General features: G+C 35.1%; 1 protein-coding gene across 4 annotated transcripts in view; it reads left to right on the plus strand.

Moving 5' to 3' along the window:
• The window catches only part of LOC149791874 (serine/threonine-protein kinase DCLK3-like), a 427,773-nt gene that overhangs the window by 325,982 nt on the left and 78,259 nt on the right, over nt 1–23,532 (plus strand). For 3 of the 4 annotated variants that reach the window (XM_089970376.1, XM_089970377.1, XM_089970378.1), the window contains exon 2: nt 8,908–9,410. The exons of the other annotated variant lie outside the window; for it this stretch is intronic. In XM_089970376.1, the coding sequence (XP_089826502.1) occupies nt 9,020–9,410 (391 nt within the window). In that variant the 5' untranslated portion in view covers nt 8,908–9,019. The remainder of the gene's footprint in view (nt 1–8,907; nt 9,411–23,532) is intronic. 4 annotated transcript variants of the gene reach the window in all.

A 23,532-nucleotide genomic window follows, 5' to 3' on the forward strand; every position in this document is an offset into this window, starting at 1 on the left:
TTTGTTACATTGTTACAACTATGAACTGGGGACACTGGGGTACATTGTTGCATTTGATATATCCAGGATGCCTGTAACAGGATGCTTTTACTCAAATTCATAGCACTGACAACTCTCACTTTTTTCCTTGAGAGAATTCCTGTTATGATATCATCTTTGATCCTTTATCAAAAGTGTTGCTTGCACTTGAAATTTAATAAGTATATAGCAATGGTCATGAACAGAAATTTACAATCTTGCACTAATGGGAACTTGAAAATCAGTTGTGAAACTTGAAATGGTTCCACATCAATGTCAAGCAAAATACCATGCAGATTGATCTCTGTCACTAAATGCTTGACTTCATTTTGCTCATTACTGAGCAAAATTTCCATACTGTTGTTTGCAGAGGTTTCTGCAGCAAGAATGTAGATATACCAATTTTTCAGTCAACAAAACCATGTGCATGGTACAGTGTCATAAATGGATAGCCTGTACATGTCGCAGAAAAGCAATACTTGATGTTGACAAAGTCCACTATTATTTACAGCTAATATTTCAGAGCATCCTTTAGTGTAACAGTATGAGACCATACTGATTTATTCAGAATACATGTGCTGTGTCAGAAATTGTCAGTGCTTTTTTATTATAGAGTTTGTTTCATGAATTTGGTCAGTTCTTTTGCTCAAGGTTAACTATGGTCAGGAACAATATTGGTATAAAATCTGATTTTGTGACATAACACTTAAAAATTCAGTATATATATATATATATATATATATATATATATATATATATATATATATATATATATATATATTGCTAGTGATGAAGTGAAAAGTTTGCATTATTATCTCACTCCTATAAACTGCAAATGACATGAGAACAGCTTTAGGTTTTTGTTCATTGTTTCTTAAGATACTTACATTTTTTTTCAGACAACAAATAATTCATGACATCAAATTTAGCATCATATTCTGAGGCAGATTGGTGTAATTTGGTGTAAACATACTTTAATGGACCTGGATCTGCTTTTTATGGGTTTTGTTTTATCATTTCCTTTTTAATAGAGTTAAGATCCTTGAAAATTAATTTCATGTCTTCACATGGGATGATGCCTACATCATAGCTCAAGAAAACTTAGCATATTCTTATGCAGTTTAGTACGTACATGAACATTAACTCATAGACCTATATTTGCCCTTTATCTTATCACACTTGACTAGTCATTGTAATAAGTCAGATATTCATAATCGATAATCAGTTCCACTTAAACAACCGATAATCTATTATAATCAGTTACTAAGAGCAAATTTTACTTTCTGTTTGTTATACAGTTATATATTTGCTCAGGAGTTTAAAATTGTTAATAAATGTGCAGGAGTTATCACTTTTAATGGCATGTTTACTTTAACTTTTAATGACATTTAAATGACATGTATACTTTAACTCTTAATGACATTTTAATGACATGTATACTTTAACTTTTAATGACATCAACACTTTAACTTTTAATGACATCTATACTTTAACTTTTAATGACATGTATACTTTAATCGGATAAATATATTACTTTTTTTTCTAATATGTTATTTTGTTCAACAACTTTGTTAAATGATAGTAACATTTTATTGCTGATCAGTTTGATGTAACTGAAAAACTTGCAATCCCATCCACCCCAAACCCTTTGCATTCATATGTGACATGCATTTAAAGTAAAGAATGTGAAGGTTTTCTTGTATGTCATTGTTTACAAATACTACAAAGGAGTTTACATTTAAACTAAAACAAATCATCAAATTTAAAAATCTTTTTACGAACTCTACAATTTTACAGCAGAATCATGTAATCATGACATAATTAAGTTTTTAATTAAGTTTGCACCTATGGAGTACAGTATGCTTTTATAATTGTTAGTTGTGAAGGGAATAAATAATTAAGATTTACTGTAGTGGATTTTATATCCTATACAGCTTACCATTTCTGATGAGTTTTACTAACCTTTGCGTTTTGTATGCAACTAAAAGGAAATAGTCACTCTTTCCACCTAATCGTTAATGGAGTTTCACAATCGATTATCTTATTGGTTCGCTCAACCAACCGATGATTGATTATAATCAATAATCAGAACAACGCTACTCTTGACTTCTTCATGGAGCTAATTGAAATGGGTTCTTCTGTTAATAGTTATCATACCTAAATATGGGATCATGTTGCTTGTACTGATGAGTCCTTGAAGGAGGTAGATTCCAAGCATTGTGTACAGAAGTTATGTCCCTTTCTTAGCTTTGATTTCGAAATAAAAAATTTCTATGTTTAAGGTTCTATGGAGCGAAATTGAAATGGGTACCTCTGTGAACCCATTGCAAATAACCGTATTCTTGTGACTCCCCTTTTGATTTCCTGTTCATATTCTCATGTTAGATTGTACTTTTTCAGTTGGGGTTAATTTAATATATTGAACATTCAGTTTTGTAGCTGCATTACAGTGGCTTGCAGTGTAGCTGTCAATGGCTGCTATCTCTCTCTCTCTCTTTCTCTCTCTCTCTGTCTCTGTCTTTCTCTCTCTCTCTCTCTCTCTTTCTCTCTCTCTCTCTCTCTCTCTCTCTCTCTCTCTGTCTTTCTCTCTCTCTCTCTCTCTGTCACAATAACATATTTATTATCAAATTACTCATATAGAATGAATTATACTTTTCTCATATTCCTCAAAGCCATACACAATATATGACATGTATTTTATAAAATGGTCCAATAATATTAGCAGTATTATTTTCACTAGTTTTTCATTTGCAAATATACAAATTCTGTATACTGCAACAAAAAAAATTGTGTGTAAAATCATGATTTTAGAATCAAGAGAAGTTTGAATTTATGCAGGAAATTTTTGTTTTCCCCAAATAATTTGCCTGTCGTTAAACTTTTTATACGAATCCAATTTTTGTTATATGTTACTGTGTTACTTTCTTGATATCACTATCACTGTGTATTTAGGGCATAGAGCCAGATAAGCTGATGCTAATCCAATGGCAGATTGGGGTCTGCGTTATTCTTTAATAACATGTGATGTCAATTCTGTAGAGCAAATACACTGGTGCAGTGTGTGTTGACACATTTGGGTCTGTGTACTTTGCATTAAAAAATGTGTTACATACGGATGTATAATTAAGGTATAGAACTCTCTCACTATAAAGACACGCATTATAACACTATTCCTGTTATAGGGCAGGTATGCTCATAGACATGCAAATAATTATCAGCTATTAGAGTTATATTGTGTACTTCATTATAAGGCTTTCTTAGTATAAGGTAGCACAAGACTTGTACAGCATTATAATGAGGTAGTGTTGTAACGTTGTTCATGTTCATGTGTTCCAATCACACTCTGCAACCTTGCCAGGTCACAAAAACCATTAGTAACTTGTATTCAATTAGTCCCTCTCATATCACAGCATTGATTTGGGTCATATTGGTAACATTGATCAGAAATTTTGCAAGGCATAGTGGGATATCCCAAATGTAAACTGATCTGACTGGCATATCTTTTTCTGCAAGTTTTCATGTGTATTGATCCCAGAATGAAAAATATGGTGTCACTTTGACTACATATAAAATCAGGGGCATGGTATGTAATTACCAGCTTGGTTATTAAACTTTAATCAAATTATCCTGCCCTTGGGTAACTTAGACTTATGGGGCACTTAGAATTTGTAGACATGACTGAGGTTTTCAGTTCCTGTTTTTTTGTTCCTGAATTTTGTTCTAAGCCTGAGGTTGGGATTTTTAATTCTAAAAATACAACATATTTTCTTTAGTTTTGTGTACCCTCTAATAGTTCTTGAGTCTACTTTGAGTGTGCATGTTGGACTTGTCAAGAAGCATATGCATCTGCACAAAATTTTGCATGACTATACCTAAAAGTGCATAAGAACCTGTCCTGCATGTGGTGAATGGTAGGACTAATGGACAGACCGACAAGGAATCTCATTTTTATTTGTGGTTATAAGGGTCATTAAGGTGGGTAATGCAGCAAAATGTCATGCTTTGATGTGGTTTCTACATTTTTGCACACTGTTCTAAAGAAAATGACAAGTTCCATGGAAGAAGGGATATCTTGAGAGCTCCTGCTGATATTGATACAGTAATTGCTTTACTACTGTGGTATGTGGCACGCAGCAGATACAGGGTGTCATGTGGTTCACTGGCTGATGTTGATATTTGGTATGTGGCATGCAGCAGATACAGGGTGTCGTGTGGTTCACTGACTGATGTTGATATTTGGTATGTGGCATGCAGCAGATACAGGGTGTTGTGTGGTTCACTGACTGATGTTGATATGTGGTATGTGGCATGCAGCAGATACAGGGTGTTGTGTGGTTCACTGACTGATGTTGATATGTGGTATGTGACATGCAGCAGATACAGGGGTATTGTGTGGTTCACTGACTGATGTTGATATGTGGTATGTGACATGCAGCAGATACAGGGTATCGTGTGGTTCACTGACTGATGTTGATATTTGGTATGTGGCATGCAGCAGATACAGGGTGTCGTGTTGTTCACTGACTGATGTTGATATTTGGTTTACAATTAATGAGCCAAGATCAGCTTACAAGAATTAATCAGCCATTGATTTTTTGAATAGTTTAGTGAAATTTGGATATCTTTTGTGGAAATATCATTTTGCATACCTGCAAATATGTAACTGTCCAAGAATAAACAGAATTATCACTGGCAATTGTTATGCCTTACACATGAACATGTCTGGTGCTGGTGATCAGAGACAGTAAACAGTACTTGTTTTACATGGAAGTTATTGTTGTAATGCAGTGAAAACATTAAAACTGAATGTTTGGAAATACAATATTCCCCCTAAAAGAACCTGTACTTGTTATCATACATTATTAATTGTTTTTTTTGACCTGAGTCTTCCTTTGTTCTGATTATTGGTCATACCAGTACTCCCATTTTTCACATACCCTATATATACACTTGCTTATAAGTTGGTTGCAGCTGCAAAGCAAGATTGACACTGATCTGCTGTTGCATAATGCACCAACAGGTCAGGGTTGATATTGTTGTTTTGCTGATACATGTAACTCCTAATAAAATGCATAGACCCAGATCTGCCAACACATTATGTGACAGCAGATCTTGGTCCATACAGTTTGCAGTAGGAGCCATCTTGTAAGTGAGTGTATATGGTAATTGTCAAAATATATATCTGTAGATCCTCAAGATGTCCATTGGTCATTATAATGTAACTATCGATGATGATGATGATGACGATGGTTTGTGGTGCTAATCATTAAAGACGCAAAGATCAATGTTTAGTGTCATATTTAACTAAATATGTAAGTGACAGAATCAAAATAAAAATGTGACAATGCTTAAATTGCGATGAAAAAATATATTATTTTTGTGTAGATGGTCACAGCGATGATGACAGTGCTGTCAGGCAACTCATCGTTTGAACTGTATGCAACAAAACTATTTTCGCCTCAGCTGAACAAAATGTAGAATGTACTGTCATATAGCTGTGTAATTTATGCTTGGCTTGATGCCATAGATTTGGTTATGCTAGGCTTCACTTCCATGGGGAACCAAAAAGATTCAATAAGGATTGTCTGTTCATTCTGTTTTTATTTTCTTATTTCTTAAAGTGTTTTAACAAACTTAAGTATCAGTTAGAATTTTTGAGAGATGTGTGGTACTTGAACTAGAATTTTCATATTGGTTTGATGTGAACATAATCTCATGTTTCTCACATACAATGTTGGACATTAGCCTGTATTGCAGTCAGGTCTTTAACACAAAATCAGACTTAACAGTTGACGGATTTTGTTTGCTCTTGTTGGTAGCTTTGTTACCATATCATCTTGGTCTTACCTGCAGTTAGTTTAAACAATGACTGTATTTATTTCATAGATCCATTGACTTAGAGAATTGGCAGCCACTATTGGGTAAATAACTATCAGGGTAGTTCAAGAAGTCGCTTATAAAAATTGATACCCATTTACACATTGTCATAAAGATTTGAAAACTGGGCCAAAAAGAACTTTGGCAATTTGTACAGCTGTATGTAGAAATAAAAGTTTAAGTACTGACCATTCTATTGGGTGTGTGTGTGTGCTTGGAGTTTTTAAAAAAAAAGAAATCTGGCCCTCAGATGACCTGATAAAAATATTCTTGCTCTGATTTATATATGTTTGAAATAAACAATGACATTATCTAGAAATAAAAATATCCCATTTGAAATGGAAATCCAAGGCTGTCCCCACTCCAGAATTAAATAATCTGTACCTAAGCCTAAATATCTGGTAGATCTTCGACACATTGGTATGAATCATTTTGAAACACAGACAATTCATTCTTGCTTGCCACTTTTCCCCAGGGGTCAAGATCACATTCATTGAAAATATCCATGAAGGTTTTGGTTCAAGCTTTTTCATTTGCTTAAATTTCCTAAAACCATTTGATAGATTTCATTTTTCTTGGGATGGACAATTATCAAGATAAAACAACCTTTTGACATTGACAATGCTTTGCTCAGGGGCTGAACATGCAATCCAATGCCCTTCTTGCATATTAACAGGTGTTTAAAATTTCCACTGGACTGTCAAGTCATTATATAGGGCTGTCACATCTTTGCATTGGATAAACTGGTACCATGGACGAGCATCACCTTTGGCATCCCCACTTGGAAAAAAAACCCAGCAACCTTTGCGAAATGACACCACCCTGAACCTGGTACCTTTAGCAGTCACCCACATCGCCCACCTCATGTGAAGGCCATCAGTATTTGTGTTGGTCTCAAACTTTTTTTTGCAATTTATCAGTATAATCAACTTTTAGATTGTACATGTGCATATTATCATATCTTGTATAATCATTTGGCGGGGGGGCAGTCTAAAGTGCTCACCATTCCGGATCACTGCCATCTTACCTCTGTTAGTTCAACACCATTCTGGATCACTGCCATCTTACCTCTGTGTTAGTTTGACTAACATGGGTTCATGAGAAAGCATACTAGTAACTGTTCATGTGTCAGTGGTTCATCCTAGAGTTTTCCTGGGTTCTTCCTCCACCAGTTTTTCTGCCCGCCATGTATAGCCTATCTTGTGTGGAAAAAAGCTTAAAACCCCACAAAAACAACGTATATTCCCTTTTAGTTCCAGTCCAACTGCAAGCAACATAGACACTGATTCTATCATCACATAATGCACCAACAAATCTGGGTCTATGTTGTTCGTTCTACTGTTTACTTCTAATGATCTGCATAGACTCAGATCTGCCAGTATATTATGTAATGGCAGATCTGGGTCTATGTAGTTTGCAGTTGGAGCAGACTTTTTCGTGAATATATATGGCATAACATGAAACTGTTACAGTATTTCTTCTGTGTGATGGGCAGCAGGTCATGTTAATAAATTTTTAAAAGAGGTTGAGCTTATTACTGACACATATAATTTCTGGTAAATATTTGGCAGAATTGAATAATTACTGAATAAAATATTTCTGTTTACTGATTTAAAATTGTTTCTGTTGTACAATTTTACAGTTACCAGTACATGATATTGATTATATAGAAAACTTGTTTGTATTATTAGCTTGAATTTAAATTTGTATTATTAGTTTGAATTAAAATTTGTATTATTAATTTGAATTAAAATATTCAGATATAGCATTTAAGCATTATCTTAAGGGAACAAGAATCACTTTTATTGATCCAATTGAATATTTTTTACATGTATGTATTTTTCATTTATGTTGAAGATATCATAACCACAGGGTTTCCATTTTTCCTGTTGAAACACCAGTTGGTTGTAAACCTGTTCTACTATACAATTAAAACTATATGCCTAACTATTTCTGTTGATCAATTATTCTGGAATGAAGTAAAAGATAATCATTTGACATAGGACATGATTATTTCCCCTTATCTGATGCCCACAAACCAAGAATAAACCTTGTAATTTCTTTGTGTATCTACATGTATTTTCTTGTTCTTTGTTACTCCCAAATGTTACAAACTTACCAATCAAACTAGTTACTCCTGTCGACTGACATAACGCATACCAGTGTACTTAACCTCATCTTACCAGATGTAACTGCGCGAAGAGACTGTTCTTTTTTAGTTTTCCTAATAGAGCAGGGGATATAGGATTTTTAAAAAAAAAAAATTCTGGCTCCCATTTAGCTTGAAAAAGACATACACTTGTTCTTATCTGTAGAAAAAAATGTTATAATTTAATCCCTCTCATTACTTGACATATTTTCAAAGCCCCCCCCCCTTGAATAATGTTTGGTTCATTATTATGTGGTTAAATTTTGTGAGGTTGATTACATCGTAATAAGAACACAACAACAGTATAATAAATAATCTTAACGTCACATCTCGTGTATATACTAGAAACATTAGCTCCATTTTTCCATGTTGGAGCTCTCTGTTTTGGTGTTGCATAATGTGTTTCCCAGTATGGCCAGACTAAATAAAGCATATATTAGATTTATTTTTTTGTAAATTGATTTAATACATCAATTCAAGTGGTAATGAGACATCAGACATGAATGGTGTATATGGATAGTGATAGAAAAATGGGATGTTCCAGGCATGTTTTGGCAGCGTCTTTTCTCACATGATAAAGATATATGCACTTTGGAGTGTACACCTTTTTAAGCATGTGCTGGTATTATGTCAAATACGGTAATTTAGTTAATACTTGTATGCCCATCCTTCAGGTACTTTTGTCTGACTAAATGTACAGCTGAAATGCACAGCATTCATCTTAAACTTTCAATACATTCTTTTTTTTATGTACGTATATTATGTTGAACATTATTTAAAAGAATCATTGAATTTGGTCAGCATTCAGATTTATTTTTCTTTTGGATTCAGTTTTATAGATTTATTCTTTTTTTCTTCTTCAGATTTATATTATTCATCATAATTCAGTACAGAGTTAGTCCTGTGATGTGTTTTTAATCGCCTTCATCATGGTGTATCTGTGCAGTTCAGGAAGAAATTAAAACTCCAGCATCAATGACGGCAACAATGTCAAGACGGATCCTCAACTTCAACACACATGTGTCCCAGGCACACAGGGATGCTGTTGATGAGAGGTACCGTGATTTACGCCGACCAAGGAAAGTCCGTTTTTATGTGAATGGGGACCGTTATTTCAAAGGGAAGAAACTCTATATCACTCCACATAGATATTTCAATTTTAATGACTTGCTGAATGATCTGACGGGGAAGCTACCATCAAATCTGAATCTTCCTTATGGTGTACGACAGATATTTACGCCATCAAGTGGTCGTCGCATTACAGACATTGAGGACCTTCAGGACAGTCAGTCTTACATATGCGCAGGATTTGAAGGATTTAAGCCTATTAAATATGGAACAGCAGAACTTGAACCATGGTCTTTAGGTAGGTATACAAAATTATGTATAATACGTCACCATTGAGAAATCACCACTTTAAAGAATCTCATTGATTTCTGTATAAAAAAACCCAAATATAATGAATTACCATTATTTAGAGCACTTTTATATAACCCTGTTGAAAATAAATATAAACTTCATAAGCATTCCTAAACTTAGACCACTTGTGATAAACTTCATATGCCTTTGTAGACTTAGACCACTTGTAATAAAAGTTATAAGCATTTCTAGACTTAGACCACTTGTAATAAACTTCATATGAATTACCCGACTTAGACCATATGTAATAAACTTCATAAGCATTTCTAGACTTAGACCACTTGTAATAGACCACTTGTAATAAACTTTATATGAATTACCCGACTTAGATCATATGTAATAAACTTCATAAGCATTTCTAGACTTAGACCATTAGTAATACTTTATATGAATTACCCGACTTAGATCATATGTAATAAACTTCATAAGCATTTCTAGACTTAGACCACTTGTAATAGACCACTTGTAATAAACTTTATATGAATTACCTGACTTAGATCATATGTAATAAATTTCATAAGCATTTCTAGACTTAGACCACTTGTAATAAACTTTGTAAGCATTACTAGACCTAAGACAACTTGTAATAAACTTTGTAAGCATTACTAGACTTAGACCACATGTAATAAACTTCATATGCATTACCAGACTTAGACCACATGTAATAAACTTCATATGCATTACCAGACTTAGACAACTTGTAATACAGTATACACATACAGCTCTCCCTTGCTATAATGTGGTCCATGCAGTTGAAGTCCAAACCATCAGTTGGATTGTTTAAGAAACCAAGGATTACTGAGATGTGTTATAAACTGAACTGTGTTATAGCAACAGCTATGCATGTGCATATCCAGAATTGTGTTACAGCAAAACATGTTAAAAACTAGGGAGAGCTGTACATGAATGCATGTGATAGTTGCTGATTTCCCAAGAGTATACCAGCTTTTAATCACAATGTCTGATAAAAGAATGTATTTGTATAAGTTCCCAGCTTTCAAATCTCAAAAATATGTTTCTAATGAAATACCATAGTACATATAGAAAGTCAGTGTCCTACAATATTAGTATATGAAACAGCTTTGCAGAACTCTGATGACAATACATGTACCATGAAATTGCTTTTCATAACAGTTCATTTAATTATATAGCTTAAAACATGATGCTGGCCACGGCCTGCTTGTTAGCCTATCCCCCCCATGTGTACTGATAAAGCTATATTCCAAATCTTAAGAAGAATGGTACTGAAATAAAAGTAAAAGACTTTTCATCTTGAGGTTGATCTTGGATGGATGCAGCATTGCAAAATAGTTGAGCTATCAAGGGTACATTTTATGTACCTGTGTTCCCCCTCTAAAGATTAAGATATATATGGTAAAACTCAGTTTGGAAAATGTCTCCTGGGATCACAAGCTGATCCATAATTTTAATTATAGTATTGATGAAGTTATCCAACTATGTTAAGTAATATGGGATTGAAATTTTCATTTCATTCTAAAATATTTCTGTTTCTCAACAAAATATGAATGTAAACGGACAATAATTTCACCTCACTATGTTCTCACGATAACATTGTCATAAAGTGATATTTGTTTGATAAACTTGTTGGATTCTGGAAAGTAGAAACTCATGTATATGTTACATAAGCCTTTTGAATTATAAAGAGGATGCCAGCCATGGTGTGGCCTTGGGAAAGTCACTTAGATCCCATTTCCTAATAGCACCATACAGACAGTGATGTGTTAAAAGGCAGTTAACAAACCCCTTCCAAATAACCAACCGTCAAGAGTTAAAAATTTTTTTAGTGCTGTTCTCCTTGTCTTATACATCACTCCCTCATTATAATGCTGTTAATGGAAGTCATGGTGTATGCTGCCTTATTGTGAGATTACTTTGTAATGAAAATGATGTAAATTATGCATACAGTTCTAGAACTAAATAATGGGATCCTCGATCATGTTCACCTTATAATAGGAAATATGTTATAATGAATGTCACTATAGTGAGGAAGTGCTGAAATGAGGAATAATATTGTATGCATGCGAAATGCTTTTAATTTGCTATACCTTAATTTCAGTTTTTTAAATATTTTATTTTTGATTGTTTTTAATATTGGCTTGGGGCAGTAGAAGAAAGTATTAGACTGCCTTGCAGATTTATGATGAGTTCCTTATTTGCTTATTTATCAGTGGAATCGATTGACAACAAAGTTACTTTTATCAAATTTTGTTATATTGCAAAGTACTGATTTAAGTATGAAATAGATTATAGAAATGTTAACTATTTCTTTTATGGTTATTCTTTTTGCAGTACTGAAGTCTGTTTTCACGTGTTTTATTGGGTTTTCTAAGTTTGTTCAGTCTGATTGAAATTGAGATCGCCAACATAATGAAGATGTGACTGATACAAGGTCATGTTCTGTTTGTTTTTACAATTCACCAATCAGATTACAGCTTTCACATTTACGAAAGGGAAAGTCATCATTAGCAACATATCATTTCTTATGGTCACCATCCTTAACGTAATGTGAAACACTTTATCTGGTAGGTAGTGAGTAGCAGTAGCTCAGTCGGTTCAGCATCAGATTAATAATACAAGGATCACAGGTTAGATACCTGCCCATGAAAGGCACTAACTTCCTATTTCCTAAGCATGTTATAAAACTTATAGACACTGAAATAAATGTGGTAAAAGTGCCTTCAAAAACCCACCAATTTTATTTTCTTACAAATATTTATCTGATAGGTTATTCAAAAACTAAGAGGACTGTGAATTCCAAAACTCAAAAGAAAATCAACCTCTATTTGTGTCTATCAGATCTACTTACCATAAGTAGACCTCAATTTTAATCACATTGTAAGCTCGGCATAAACTAGCTCCAGGATTTCTTCCATTCCTCTGGGTTTTTTGAATGCTTGGATGTACCAAAGTATTCGATGATTTGCGTCCTTTGTGAGAAAAAAGGTTAAAAATAAAAGACAATTCTGATTCAATGGCACATTCTATGCCTTAAATCTCAGGTGCCTTTTTTCTGCTCAAAATTAATAAGTTTTCTATGATCATGTTAGAAAGGGTTGACAGTCAATTTATTGACGTAAATTCTACGATTACACTGACACATATTCAGTTTTTATCAGTCACATAAAGTGAAGATATTATCTGAAGTTAAAAAACAGATTCTTTTGTACAAGGTAACTTACCAGTGAAAAAATGTCATGACTTCATAGTCAGTCATACAATAAGATAATAACATAGCATACAGCTGTAGTATAATAATAATAATAATAATAATAATAATGATGATAATAATAATAATAATAATGATGATAATAATAATAATGGTACAGTGCCCCAGATGACTATTGAACCTACTGCCAGTACCAGTATTCTATTCATAAATTAAAACTAACTGAGTGAAATTAGCGTTATGAAAAGAATTTGGTATTTTTCAATTTTTTTATGAATTTTAAAGTAAACCCCAACTAATTTAACTTGCTCCTATTTTGTATAGGTCTCAACTTCAATTGATATTACCCCACATAAACTAGAACCTCAAGTGTCTATGTATGTATGTATGTATATATATATATATATATATATATATATATATATATATATATATATATATACACACACACACACACACACACACACACACACACACATATATACATACATACATACATACATACATACATACATACATACATATAAGAAATGAAGTGTAACTGCAAGGAGTAACTGTAACGTTCTTAAAACCATTGTTGTAAATTTAAGATGTATACATGTCCTCATCTAGGAATTGGACACACATGTATCTTTCAGAAATGTAACTGGAAGCTAAAAGTATATTTCTCAGTAACTTTTATTGTAACTTTAAAATAGGTACATGTCCTCATCTAGTCAATCACTTTACTTCCAGGTAACCTTAACCATTTTTCTGGGTTTATAATCCGACAACAGCCTTTCCTTTCTTCTCTGCTTTGGTTAATCAGTCTTCTGGCTTATTAAAGGCCCACACATGTTGATGTTTAATCATAAAATGTCCAGTTTCTCACTTTTCTGACATGATCCCTATTTGTTCTTCAGATAGCTATAACTGCAATCAGATGTATGCTGATATCCATAAAAAAGAGGGTCTCGTTTGCAAGTGTAGACACATTGGGGGTAAAGTCCATTACGAAGCAAAAACATCTTCTTGCTTATTGTACTAGTCCAAGATGGGAGATTCCTGGCAACTCTTTGATCAGTATTTGTCTGTCTAAAATTGATGGAATCATCTTCTTTGATTCACTGACTCCTCAATTTGTACCTTCTTTTATGTTCCATACAGTTATCCAAAGACTTGATTGCCTGCATACTGTCTTCATCTGTGGAGGAACGCACTGTTTTAGACACGTGAGCCATATTTTCGAGAACTGTGATGTTTTCCACTTTGAACCTCTGCTTGATAGTCTTGGAAATATTTGTGAAATATTCCAGCTTCACTGACTCAAACTGGACTTTAACCATAATTTTTTAGTCCTTTGTAAGATGCACAGCTGTCATTTACTTAAGTGCTCTTTTTTTGTCAGTTAAGCAGTCGTATGTAATGTACTGTATGTTGCTGACAGACATATCAATGTACTGTATGCTACTGACAGTCCTATGCAATGTACTGTATGATACTGACAGTAGTATTCAATGTACTTTATGCTTCTGATGGTCGTATGCAATGTACTGTATGCTTCTGACAGTCATATGCAATGTACTGTATGCTACTGACAGTCATATGCAATGTACTGTATGCTACTGACAGTCATATGCAATGTACTTTATGCTACTGACAGTTGAATGCAGTGTACTGTATACCACTGACAGTCGTATGCAATGTACTGTATGCTTCTGACAGTTGAATGCAGTGTACTGTATGCTACTGACAGTTGTATGCAATGCAGAGTTTATAAAACTGATAACAGTAGCACATGTAAACAGCATAGCTGCCTTCTTCACCCCAAACCAGTGTATAGAGTGAAGTTCCTTATTGCAAGTTCCTGTTCTTCATACATTTTTTGAATTTCTTCTAATGTTGTTGCCCATTGATGAAGTGATATAATGTACTAAATTTGTCTCTAAATTTTAGCAGGGATTCATTTTTTTAAAAGTAGAATACGTTAAAGGAGGATTTAGTTGGTGGGCAATACAGCATGTTGGAATGGCAAAGGAAGCATATTTACATCGCATTTGTACACCTACACCTGTTTTCTTTCCAAGTATGACACTTGCCTCATCAGTTATGAAAGGCACATTTTAATTTTCAACTTGCTGAGGTAGTCATGAGTACCAGCTATAATGGTGTGAGAGCAGCTTTCCTGTTTGCAAATAAAAGAGTGGTCACAGGTTAAACCATTTCTGTGTGCCATGAACATGGTCAAAATGCTCAACCTGTATGCAAATATGTGCCAAGATAGTGGTCACATGATACACCATCTTAGATACAAATAATTTGCTATGAACATGGTTACATGATGCCCAACCTGTCTGCAAATATTTGCTAAGAGAGTGGTCAAATACTTCCTACCCTGTTTGCAAATATTTGCTATGAACATGGTTACATGATGCCCAACCTGTCTGCAAATATTTGCCAAGAGAGTGGTCAAATACTTCCTACCCTGTTTGCAAATATTTGCTATGAACATGGTCACATGATGCCCATCCTGTATGCAAATATTTGCTAAGAGAGTGGTCACAGGCTGCTAATCCTATATGCAAATATTTGCTAAGACCATGGTTGCAGTCTTCCAATACTGTATGCAAATATTTTCTACCTTGTATGCAAATATTTGCTATGAACACGGTCACATGATGCCCATCCTGTATGCAAATATTTGCTAAGAGAGTGGTCACAGGCTGCCAATCCTATATGCAAATATTTGCTAAGACCATGGTTGCAGTCTTCCAATACTGTATGCAAATATTTCCTACCCTGTATGCAAATATTTGCTATGAACATGGTCACATGATGCCCATCCTGTTTGCAAATATTTGCTAAGAGAGTGGTCACAGGCTACCCATCCTGGATGTAAATATTTGCTAAACATGTGGTCACAAGCTGCCCAACCTGTATGCAAATATTTGCTAAAAGAGTTGTCACAGGCTGCTCATCCTGTATGCAGATATCTAAGAAAGTGGTAACAGGCTTTGTTTAATTCTTGTATGTCAAGTTAATCATTCACTTCTTCAGCTGGCATTTCATTTTTGGCTCAACAATAGACAGTTCAGGACAAAAAATATATCATGGTCACTGACATGTATATCCGATGTTATATTTTGATCACACTCAGTGTTCTCAAACGAAATCAGTTTTCCTACACTCATATGATCCTTGGAGACACTATGTCACTCCCAAGGACCTCTATAAATTCATTGTGTCCTCATCAGACCAAACATTTTTCATTTTGTATTTGGATCAATCTGATTAAAATCAGATCTCCACTGGTATACATGAAGATCTGACAGCAAGCTCTTAGGTTTCATATTCTATTAACCTATAGTATTACCATAATGGTTAATTTTATCAGCCAATCAGATGAAGTCTTATATCGTTGCATTTGGAGACTGAGCAGCATGGATGAAGAGCATGAATGTGTACCAAATGGTTGGATTCACTTTCAGATTTTTGAATGCTGCATTTCCATTGGCTAATTCAAAGGTCAACAGAACATGACCCTTAAGCAGTTGCTGTCAGATCTTCATGTAGGACAGTGGAGATCTGATTTGAATCAGATTGAAATTTGGTACAATGCATACATCTCAGCCTTTTCACTGTATCAGTTATATCATTTAGTTCAGTCATGTTATTTTACAAACCTCGTTTCCATTATTCTTTTGGACAATTTAATAGAGGCAGATTCAACAGATATATCAATGATATCTAAGAGAATTCTCACTATCCAAGTCAAGCATGGACTGTCCTTGGTTGGAAAAGGCTAAGAATTGTCCAATTTTTGATGGAATTTCAGGCTTCACAAATTTTATCTTGCATCTTTCCAACATTTTATTATGATGATTTATGGATCCAGAGATTATAACTTTTATTGGAGGCTACTGGTATCAATCCCTTCTCATTTTTATTTCTATTTTGCCTGTATTTTGATCAAGCATGTCTCTATCATTGCTCTTTTCCCAGAGGGACCAAGCTTAATTGCCTCTGTAATTGCTCTTTTCCCTGATTAAGCTTAATTGCCTCTGTCATTGCTCTTTTTCCTGACTGATTAAGCTGAATTGCCTCAGTCATTGGCCTTTTCCATGAGTGATTAGGCTTTATTGTCTCTGTCATTGGTCTTTTCCATGACTAATTAGGCTTTATTGTCTCTGTCATTGGTCTTTTCCATGACTGATTAAGCTGAATTGTCTGTCATTGGTCTTTTCCATGAGTGATTAATATTTAATTACCTCTATCATTGCTTTTCCCCCTGAGTGATTAAGCTTAATTGTCTCTATCATTGGTCTTTTTCGTGACTGATTAGGCTTAATTGTCTCTATCATTGGTCTTTTCCGTGACTAACCAGGCTTAATTGCTTCTGTCATTGGTCTTTTCCATGACTGGTGTGGGATGATGGGTTGTCATGCTGCCACTTGGGTAGGTGTGTTATGGTTGGGATGGGGTGCTCTGGATGTTCTATTTAAATTATTATAGAAGTCTTGCCAAGGCTTGATTTTGGCTGGAAGTTAAATTAGTGAAAGATAGATGTAAAGCTCAGAGCCCCCAGTTAGCAATGCCAACAGTTAAATCACTGAATACACAGAATTTCAACGAATAACAATTCAATGGTCAAACGATTAAAATTTCCAAAGTACTCTCCTTCCGCTCGATCCTGTGAAGCCTATTGCATCATTTGATTAATAGTGTGAGATAGCTTTCCACCTGTCCTTGTATTCTACTCATCTGTGTATTCTTCTGTCCTATTCCTCCAGTTCCTTCTATTCCTCCCGACTTTCTCCAAATTCATTCTCCTCGACTTCTCTATACTCCTCCTTCTCCACTTTCTCCTCCTTGACTCTCTTCACCGACTAGACTTGTTGACTCCAACTGCTCTGCTAGTCTCACTTCCATTTCCCTCTTTGAGACTCAGGACTCAACTGGTCTGGAAGTTCTGTCTCCCAAAAAGCTTTCTGTGAATAATAATAATAAAGAGGACTTTGTATAGCGCCTAATCTTTAGAAGCACTAAGCGCTTTACAACATTAGACAACACCTGTAAGATAAAAAACATATAATGATATGATTACAAAAACAAACACCATGAAATTAGAAAACATTTAAAAACATGCTGAGAATAGTTAAGGTAGGAAACATTATTAGGTCTTTAAGTTTGTTCTTGCAGTCGAAATAAGTGAGTTTTGAGAGGCCTCTTGAATGTGATCACTGTGTCTTTGTGTCTAAGTTCAGTGGGCAATTCCTTCCACATTGCTGGGCCCTGGTATGCAAAAGAACGCTGTCCATGTGACTTTGTTTTCATAGTAGGAATAATGAGTATACGATTGTCAGAAGAGGAGCGTAAGTATCTTGCTGGTGTGTACACATGGGTGAGGTCAGATAGGTATGTTGGACTAGAGTCCGACAGTGAAACGTAGCACAGAGAACAAATTTTGTGTTTGATTCTGGATCGAATGGATAGCCAGTGTAGGGTACAGAGCAGCGGGGAGATGTGCTCTGATCTTGGTACTCTAAGCACGATCTGAGCAGCTGTGTTTTGAACTTTTTGAAGTTTCTGGAGCAGATATTGAGATGAACCAGACAGAATTGAGTTACGATAGTCTAGTCTTGAAAGTACTTAAATGAACACACAAGTGTTTTAGTGGCATCAACTGAAAGACGAGGACAGTACAATATTTTCCTTAGCCCTCTCATCTCACACTACACCCAGCCTATGATCATATTTACGGCTATTAAATTTCATTATTTTTGTTACAAAACTAAATTCCATGAATTTACATCAGCTCAAATTTTTACTACCAGGTATATGTATGATTCTCCTTCCCCCCCACTCCACCACATCCACTTGCATGTACACATAAACAATATTCATTAAATTTTCTATCAGTCTCACTATCCTACATTTAGTACGTAATGCAGTCATGGCAATAATGGACCTGCCAGTAGCTTCTCGTGGGTCAGTGGTTCTTTCTGGGGGATTTCCTGGGTTCTTCCTCCACCATTAATACAGGTTGCCATGTATAGCCAATCGTGTGCTGAAAAATGGTGTTAAATCCTACAACAATTACAATTGCAATAATGGACCAGATTATTACATAACAGAGAGCTGCATGAAGAAATATCATATAATGCTGTATTGTCCATAGATTTTTTTGAATTATTTGATTGTTTTGTTAAGTCAAAGAAATTAAATCCATAACTAAAATCATAATTATTTTTGTTGCTCATTATTTTTTTAAATACAGACATGTTTCTTGAAAGTTTGAAAATTTTAGTAGTTCAGCATTGACTGAGAATGAAAATAAATGATACCTATTTTACCAATAATTATTAGTATATTTAAAAAATAATAATAATGAATGCATAAAAAATAAATACTCATTATTAGTATGATAATTCTTGTAAAAAAATTGTACAAAATATCCTTCAGTCACATTACATGATTTCTTAGAATTGCATCTGACCTCTTTAGAAATAATATGAAGCGTATATAGGTAATTGTACATAGTTGCTTAAAAGTCGAATCAAACTATAAACAACAGACCCTGATCTGCCATCATATAATACACTAGCATATGAGGATCTATGTTGTTTTGTCCTACTGATTACTCATAACAAACTGCATAGACCCTGATCTGGTATGCATTATGCAATGGCTAATCCGGGTCTTTGCAGTTTGCAGCTGGATTCTACTTGTAAGCTGGCATAAATGGTATTAAAAAATTTCATCTTCTTTGATTTCTGTGTAAATATTGCTACCAGATAGGTATTGATTGATATCCCACCTGATTGAAACATACTGTTGTGTCATTTCTCATCTTGAAGTGTTTAATGGCAGCATTGTTATTTGTTCTCGATGGCTTCTAGACAAATCAGGATAAGGTCAACAAGGACATTTTGAAGGTGCGTGGAACGGGGAAGAGATAGACTTGATGGGTCTTACAATATTTCTTTGATTTTTAACAACAAGCTCTTACCTGCTAACGCTGAGTGAAAATGTTATGCAAAGTATGGAGGTATAGTAATTCTATCCTGAGTGTTTTATTAGAGTGGCCATTGAAAGTATTGACATTCAGCTGTTGCTCTGCTAGTGAGGAATACATAAATTTACAGTACTGTAATTATTCCATTAACTTAGTGGATGTATTTGAGCTGTCAATGTGTGTTTGTGTGTGTGTGTGCATGTGTGTGTTTGTGTGTATAAGAAGTAACTCTGATGGATCGTGATACCAGATCCATGTACATGAAATATATTGGATGGTCCCTGATACCAGATAAATGTACTAGGATAGATCTGATAGTCCCTGATACCAGATCCATGTACAAGAGTAGATGTAATGGGCCTTGATGCCAGATTCATATAAAATAGTAGATCTGATGGGCTTTGATACCAGATCTATGTAAAAGAGTAGATCTGATGGGCCTTGAACCAGATGCATGTACAAGAGTAGATCTGATTGGCCTTGATACCAGATCCATGTACAAGAGTAGATCTAACGGGCCTTGATTCCAGATTCATGTAAAATAGTAGATCTGATGGGCTTTGATACCAGATCCATGTAAAAGAGTAGATCTGATGGGCCTTGATAACAAATCCATGTAAAAGAGTAGGTCTGATGGACCCTGATACCAGATCCATGTACAAGAGTAAATCTGATGGGCCTTGATACCAGTTCCATGTTAAAGAGTAATCTGATGGGCCTTGATGCCAGATCCATGTAAAAGAGTAAATCTGATGGGCCTTGATACCAGATCGATGTACAAGAGTAGATCTGATGGACCCTGATACCAGATCCATGTACAAGAGTTGATCTGATGGGCCTTGATACCAGATCCATGTAAAAGAGTAATATCATGGGCCTTGATACCAGATTTATGTAAAAGAGTAATCTCATGGGCCTTGATGCCGGTTCCATGTAAAAGAGTATATATGATGGGCCTTGATACCAGATCCATGTACAAGAGTAGATCTGATGGGCCTTGATAGCAGATCCATGTAAAAGAGTAGATCTGATGGGCCTTGATACCAGATCCATGTACAAGAGTAGACCTGAATGGCCTTGAGACCAGATCCATGTACAAGAGTAGATCTGATGGACCTTGATACCAGATCCATGTAAAAGAGTAAATCTGATGGGCCTTGAGACCAGATCCATGTACAAGAGTAGATCTGATGGGTCTTGATACCAGATCCATGTAAAAGAATAGATGTGATGGGCCTTGATATCAGATCCACGTAGAAGAGTAGATCTGATGGACCTTGATACCAGAATAATGTAAAAGAGTAGATCTGATGGCCTTGATACCAGATCCATGTAAAATAGTAGATCTGATGGGCTCTGATACCAGATCCATGTACAAGAGTAGATTGGATGGGCCTTGAGACCAGATCCATGTACAAGAGTAGATCTGATGGACCCTGATACCAGATCCACGCACAAGAGTAGATCTGATGGGCCTTGATACCAGGTCCATGTAAAAGAGTAATCTGATGGGCCTTGATGCCAGATCCATGTAAAAGAGTTGATCTGATGGGCCTTGAGACCAGATCCATGTAAAAGAGTAGATCTGATGGGTCATGATACCAGATCCATGTACAAGAAATACCTCTGATAGTTGTTGCAAGAAAAGGAAAGTGGTGGTTTTTACATCAGGTTACATGTATTCTTCAATCCCGAGGGTCTCAAGATGGCTAAGTGGTCTAGAGCTCTCACCTTTGCTGATCACTGCCATCTCACCTCAGCCCATGTGAGTTCAAGTCTCAGGCTCGGCCAATGTGGATATGTGAAAATTAAAACTTCCCAGTAGCTTCCAATGGGTCAGTGATTCTTACTTTGGTTTCCCATGTTCTTTTTCCACCAGTTTAAAGTAAATAAAAATAACCCAATACACTTTTGCCCTCAATCACTTTCATATTTAATTACAAGGGCCAAACTACCAGGACCTTGACAGAAACCTATGACCTTAAAAAAATTCTTTAAAATTAGCTAGTTGATCCAGGCTAATTGGATGGTGGGATTTGAACCTTCTGGTCTTTGTACAATACCTTAACCATTGAGCTACCACAACTTTCTTGGGTGCGGATTGCAATAGTTTCCAAGTTATGATTCCAGAGCCTGGGTAAGGACAGACTTAGGAATCTATGCTGCTGCACAGAGTATCCATCAGCTTTTAATGCACACTAAGTGCATATATTTTAAAGGTGCATCTGTGAAGATTTTCTAAGCTATCAATTAGGGCCAATACCACAAGGTATGGGAAATCTGAAAAAACTGGTTTTATAAATGACTTGCCATTTTACACTGAGAATGTATATATGCTTCAAGCTTTTCTTTCACAGCTGCAGTTTTAATACATATGAGAATTTGCATTTACATTCTGACATATGTCAACACTCCAGATGAGTTGTATGAGGCCTACTTTGTATACTCATTATTCCCACTATGAAAACAAAGTCACATGGACAGCGTTCTTTTGCATACCAGGGCCCAGCAATGTGGAAGGAATTGCCCACTGAACTTAGACACAAAGACACAGTGATCACATTCAAGAGGGCTCTCAAAACTCACTTATTTCGACTGCAAGAACAATTCTCAGCATGTTTTTTTTATAAATGTTTTCCTAATTTCATGGTGTTTGCTTTTGTAATAATATTATTATATGTATTTTATCTTACAGGTGTTGTCTAATGTTGTAAAGCGCTAAGAGCTTCTAAAGATTAGGCGCTATACAAAGTCCTCATTATTATAATTCTTATTATTGCTTGGGCCTATTGTACATGTATTTAGAACACTTTAAGGATGAGCAGTATAAGGCATACTTGAGCTTATTGCATTTAGAACAATTTTCCAGATGAGCAGTACAAGGTCTTCTTGGGTCTATTGCATTTAGAACAACTTTCCAGATGAGCAGTATAAGGCCTTCTTGGGTCTATTGCATTTAGAACAACTTTCCAGATGAGCAATATAAGGCCTACTAGGGCATATTGTATTTAGAACACATTCTAGTTGTGATACCATAGTATGATAAGTTTGATGAAGATGTAGCAAAGGATGCAGGAGATATTAAGTAAACAAACGTGAGATGGGCCAACAAGCTGAATTGATTACATGCTGTTTAGCGTCAATTTGTTGATATTCAGACATCACGTAGAGATCAATCAGTATGTATTAATAAACCAAGAGATATCTCCCACAGATGAATCAGTATTGATTTTATGCAATGGTCATTGGTTCAGGAAGAGTTCTTTGCTTTCGACAGATTCCCAGTAGTCAGTGCTAAGGAAACTCAACAACAGGATTGCACATTTAATGTCAAATACCAGTATTACATTTTCCCCATTGTTATTGTATATACTCACTTATAAGTTCAGTCAGACTGCAAATAACAAAGATCCTGATTTGCCATCACATAATGTACCTGCATATCAGGGTTTATGTTGTTTGTTCTACTGATTACTCTTAACAAACTGTACAGATCCAGATCTGCCAGTGCATTATGCAATGGCAGATCTGGGTCTGTGCAGTTTGCAGTTTGGACTCATGCTATAAGCAAGTATATATGGTACATCTAACCCTCAAATGATCAGTTATTCTGTGTACTTTGTGAACTAACAGTTAAATTGCAACTCTTGAATATCTTTATCCATCAGTGCAATCATTAGGTCTCTTGTGGATTATCAGAATTATTACTTGAAATATGTACTGATTATGAATAAGTTTTCAGGATATTTTGGAGAGAAAAAAACATTCCAGTTTTAGGACTCTTAACGGTTTTGCTATTAACTTTTAAAATTTGTCACTAGAATGCTTCATGCCTTTTGTGATATTTGTCATTGCCCATGAATTTCAGATTGCTGTCATTATTCTAAG

The sequence above is a fragment of the Sinohyriopsis cumingii genome, chromosome 9 (assembly GCF_028554795.1).
Source record: "Sinohyriopsis cumingii isolate HCF-2022 chromosome 9, ASM2855479v2, whole genome shotgun sequence".
Taxonomy (NCBI): Eukaryota; Metazoa; Mollusca; class Bivalvia; order Unionida; family Unionidae; genus Sinohyriopsis; species Sinohyriopsis cumingii.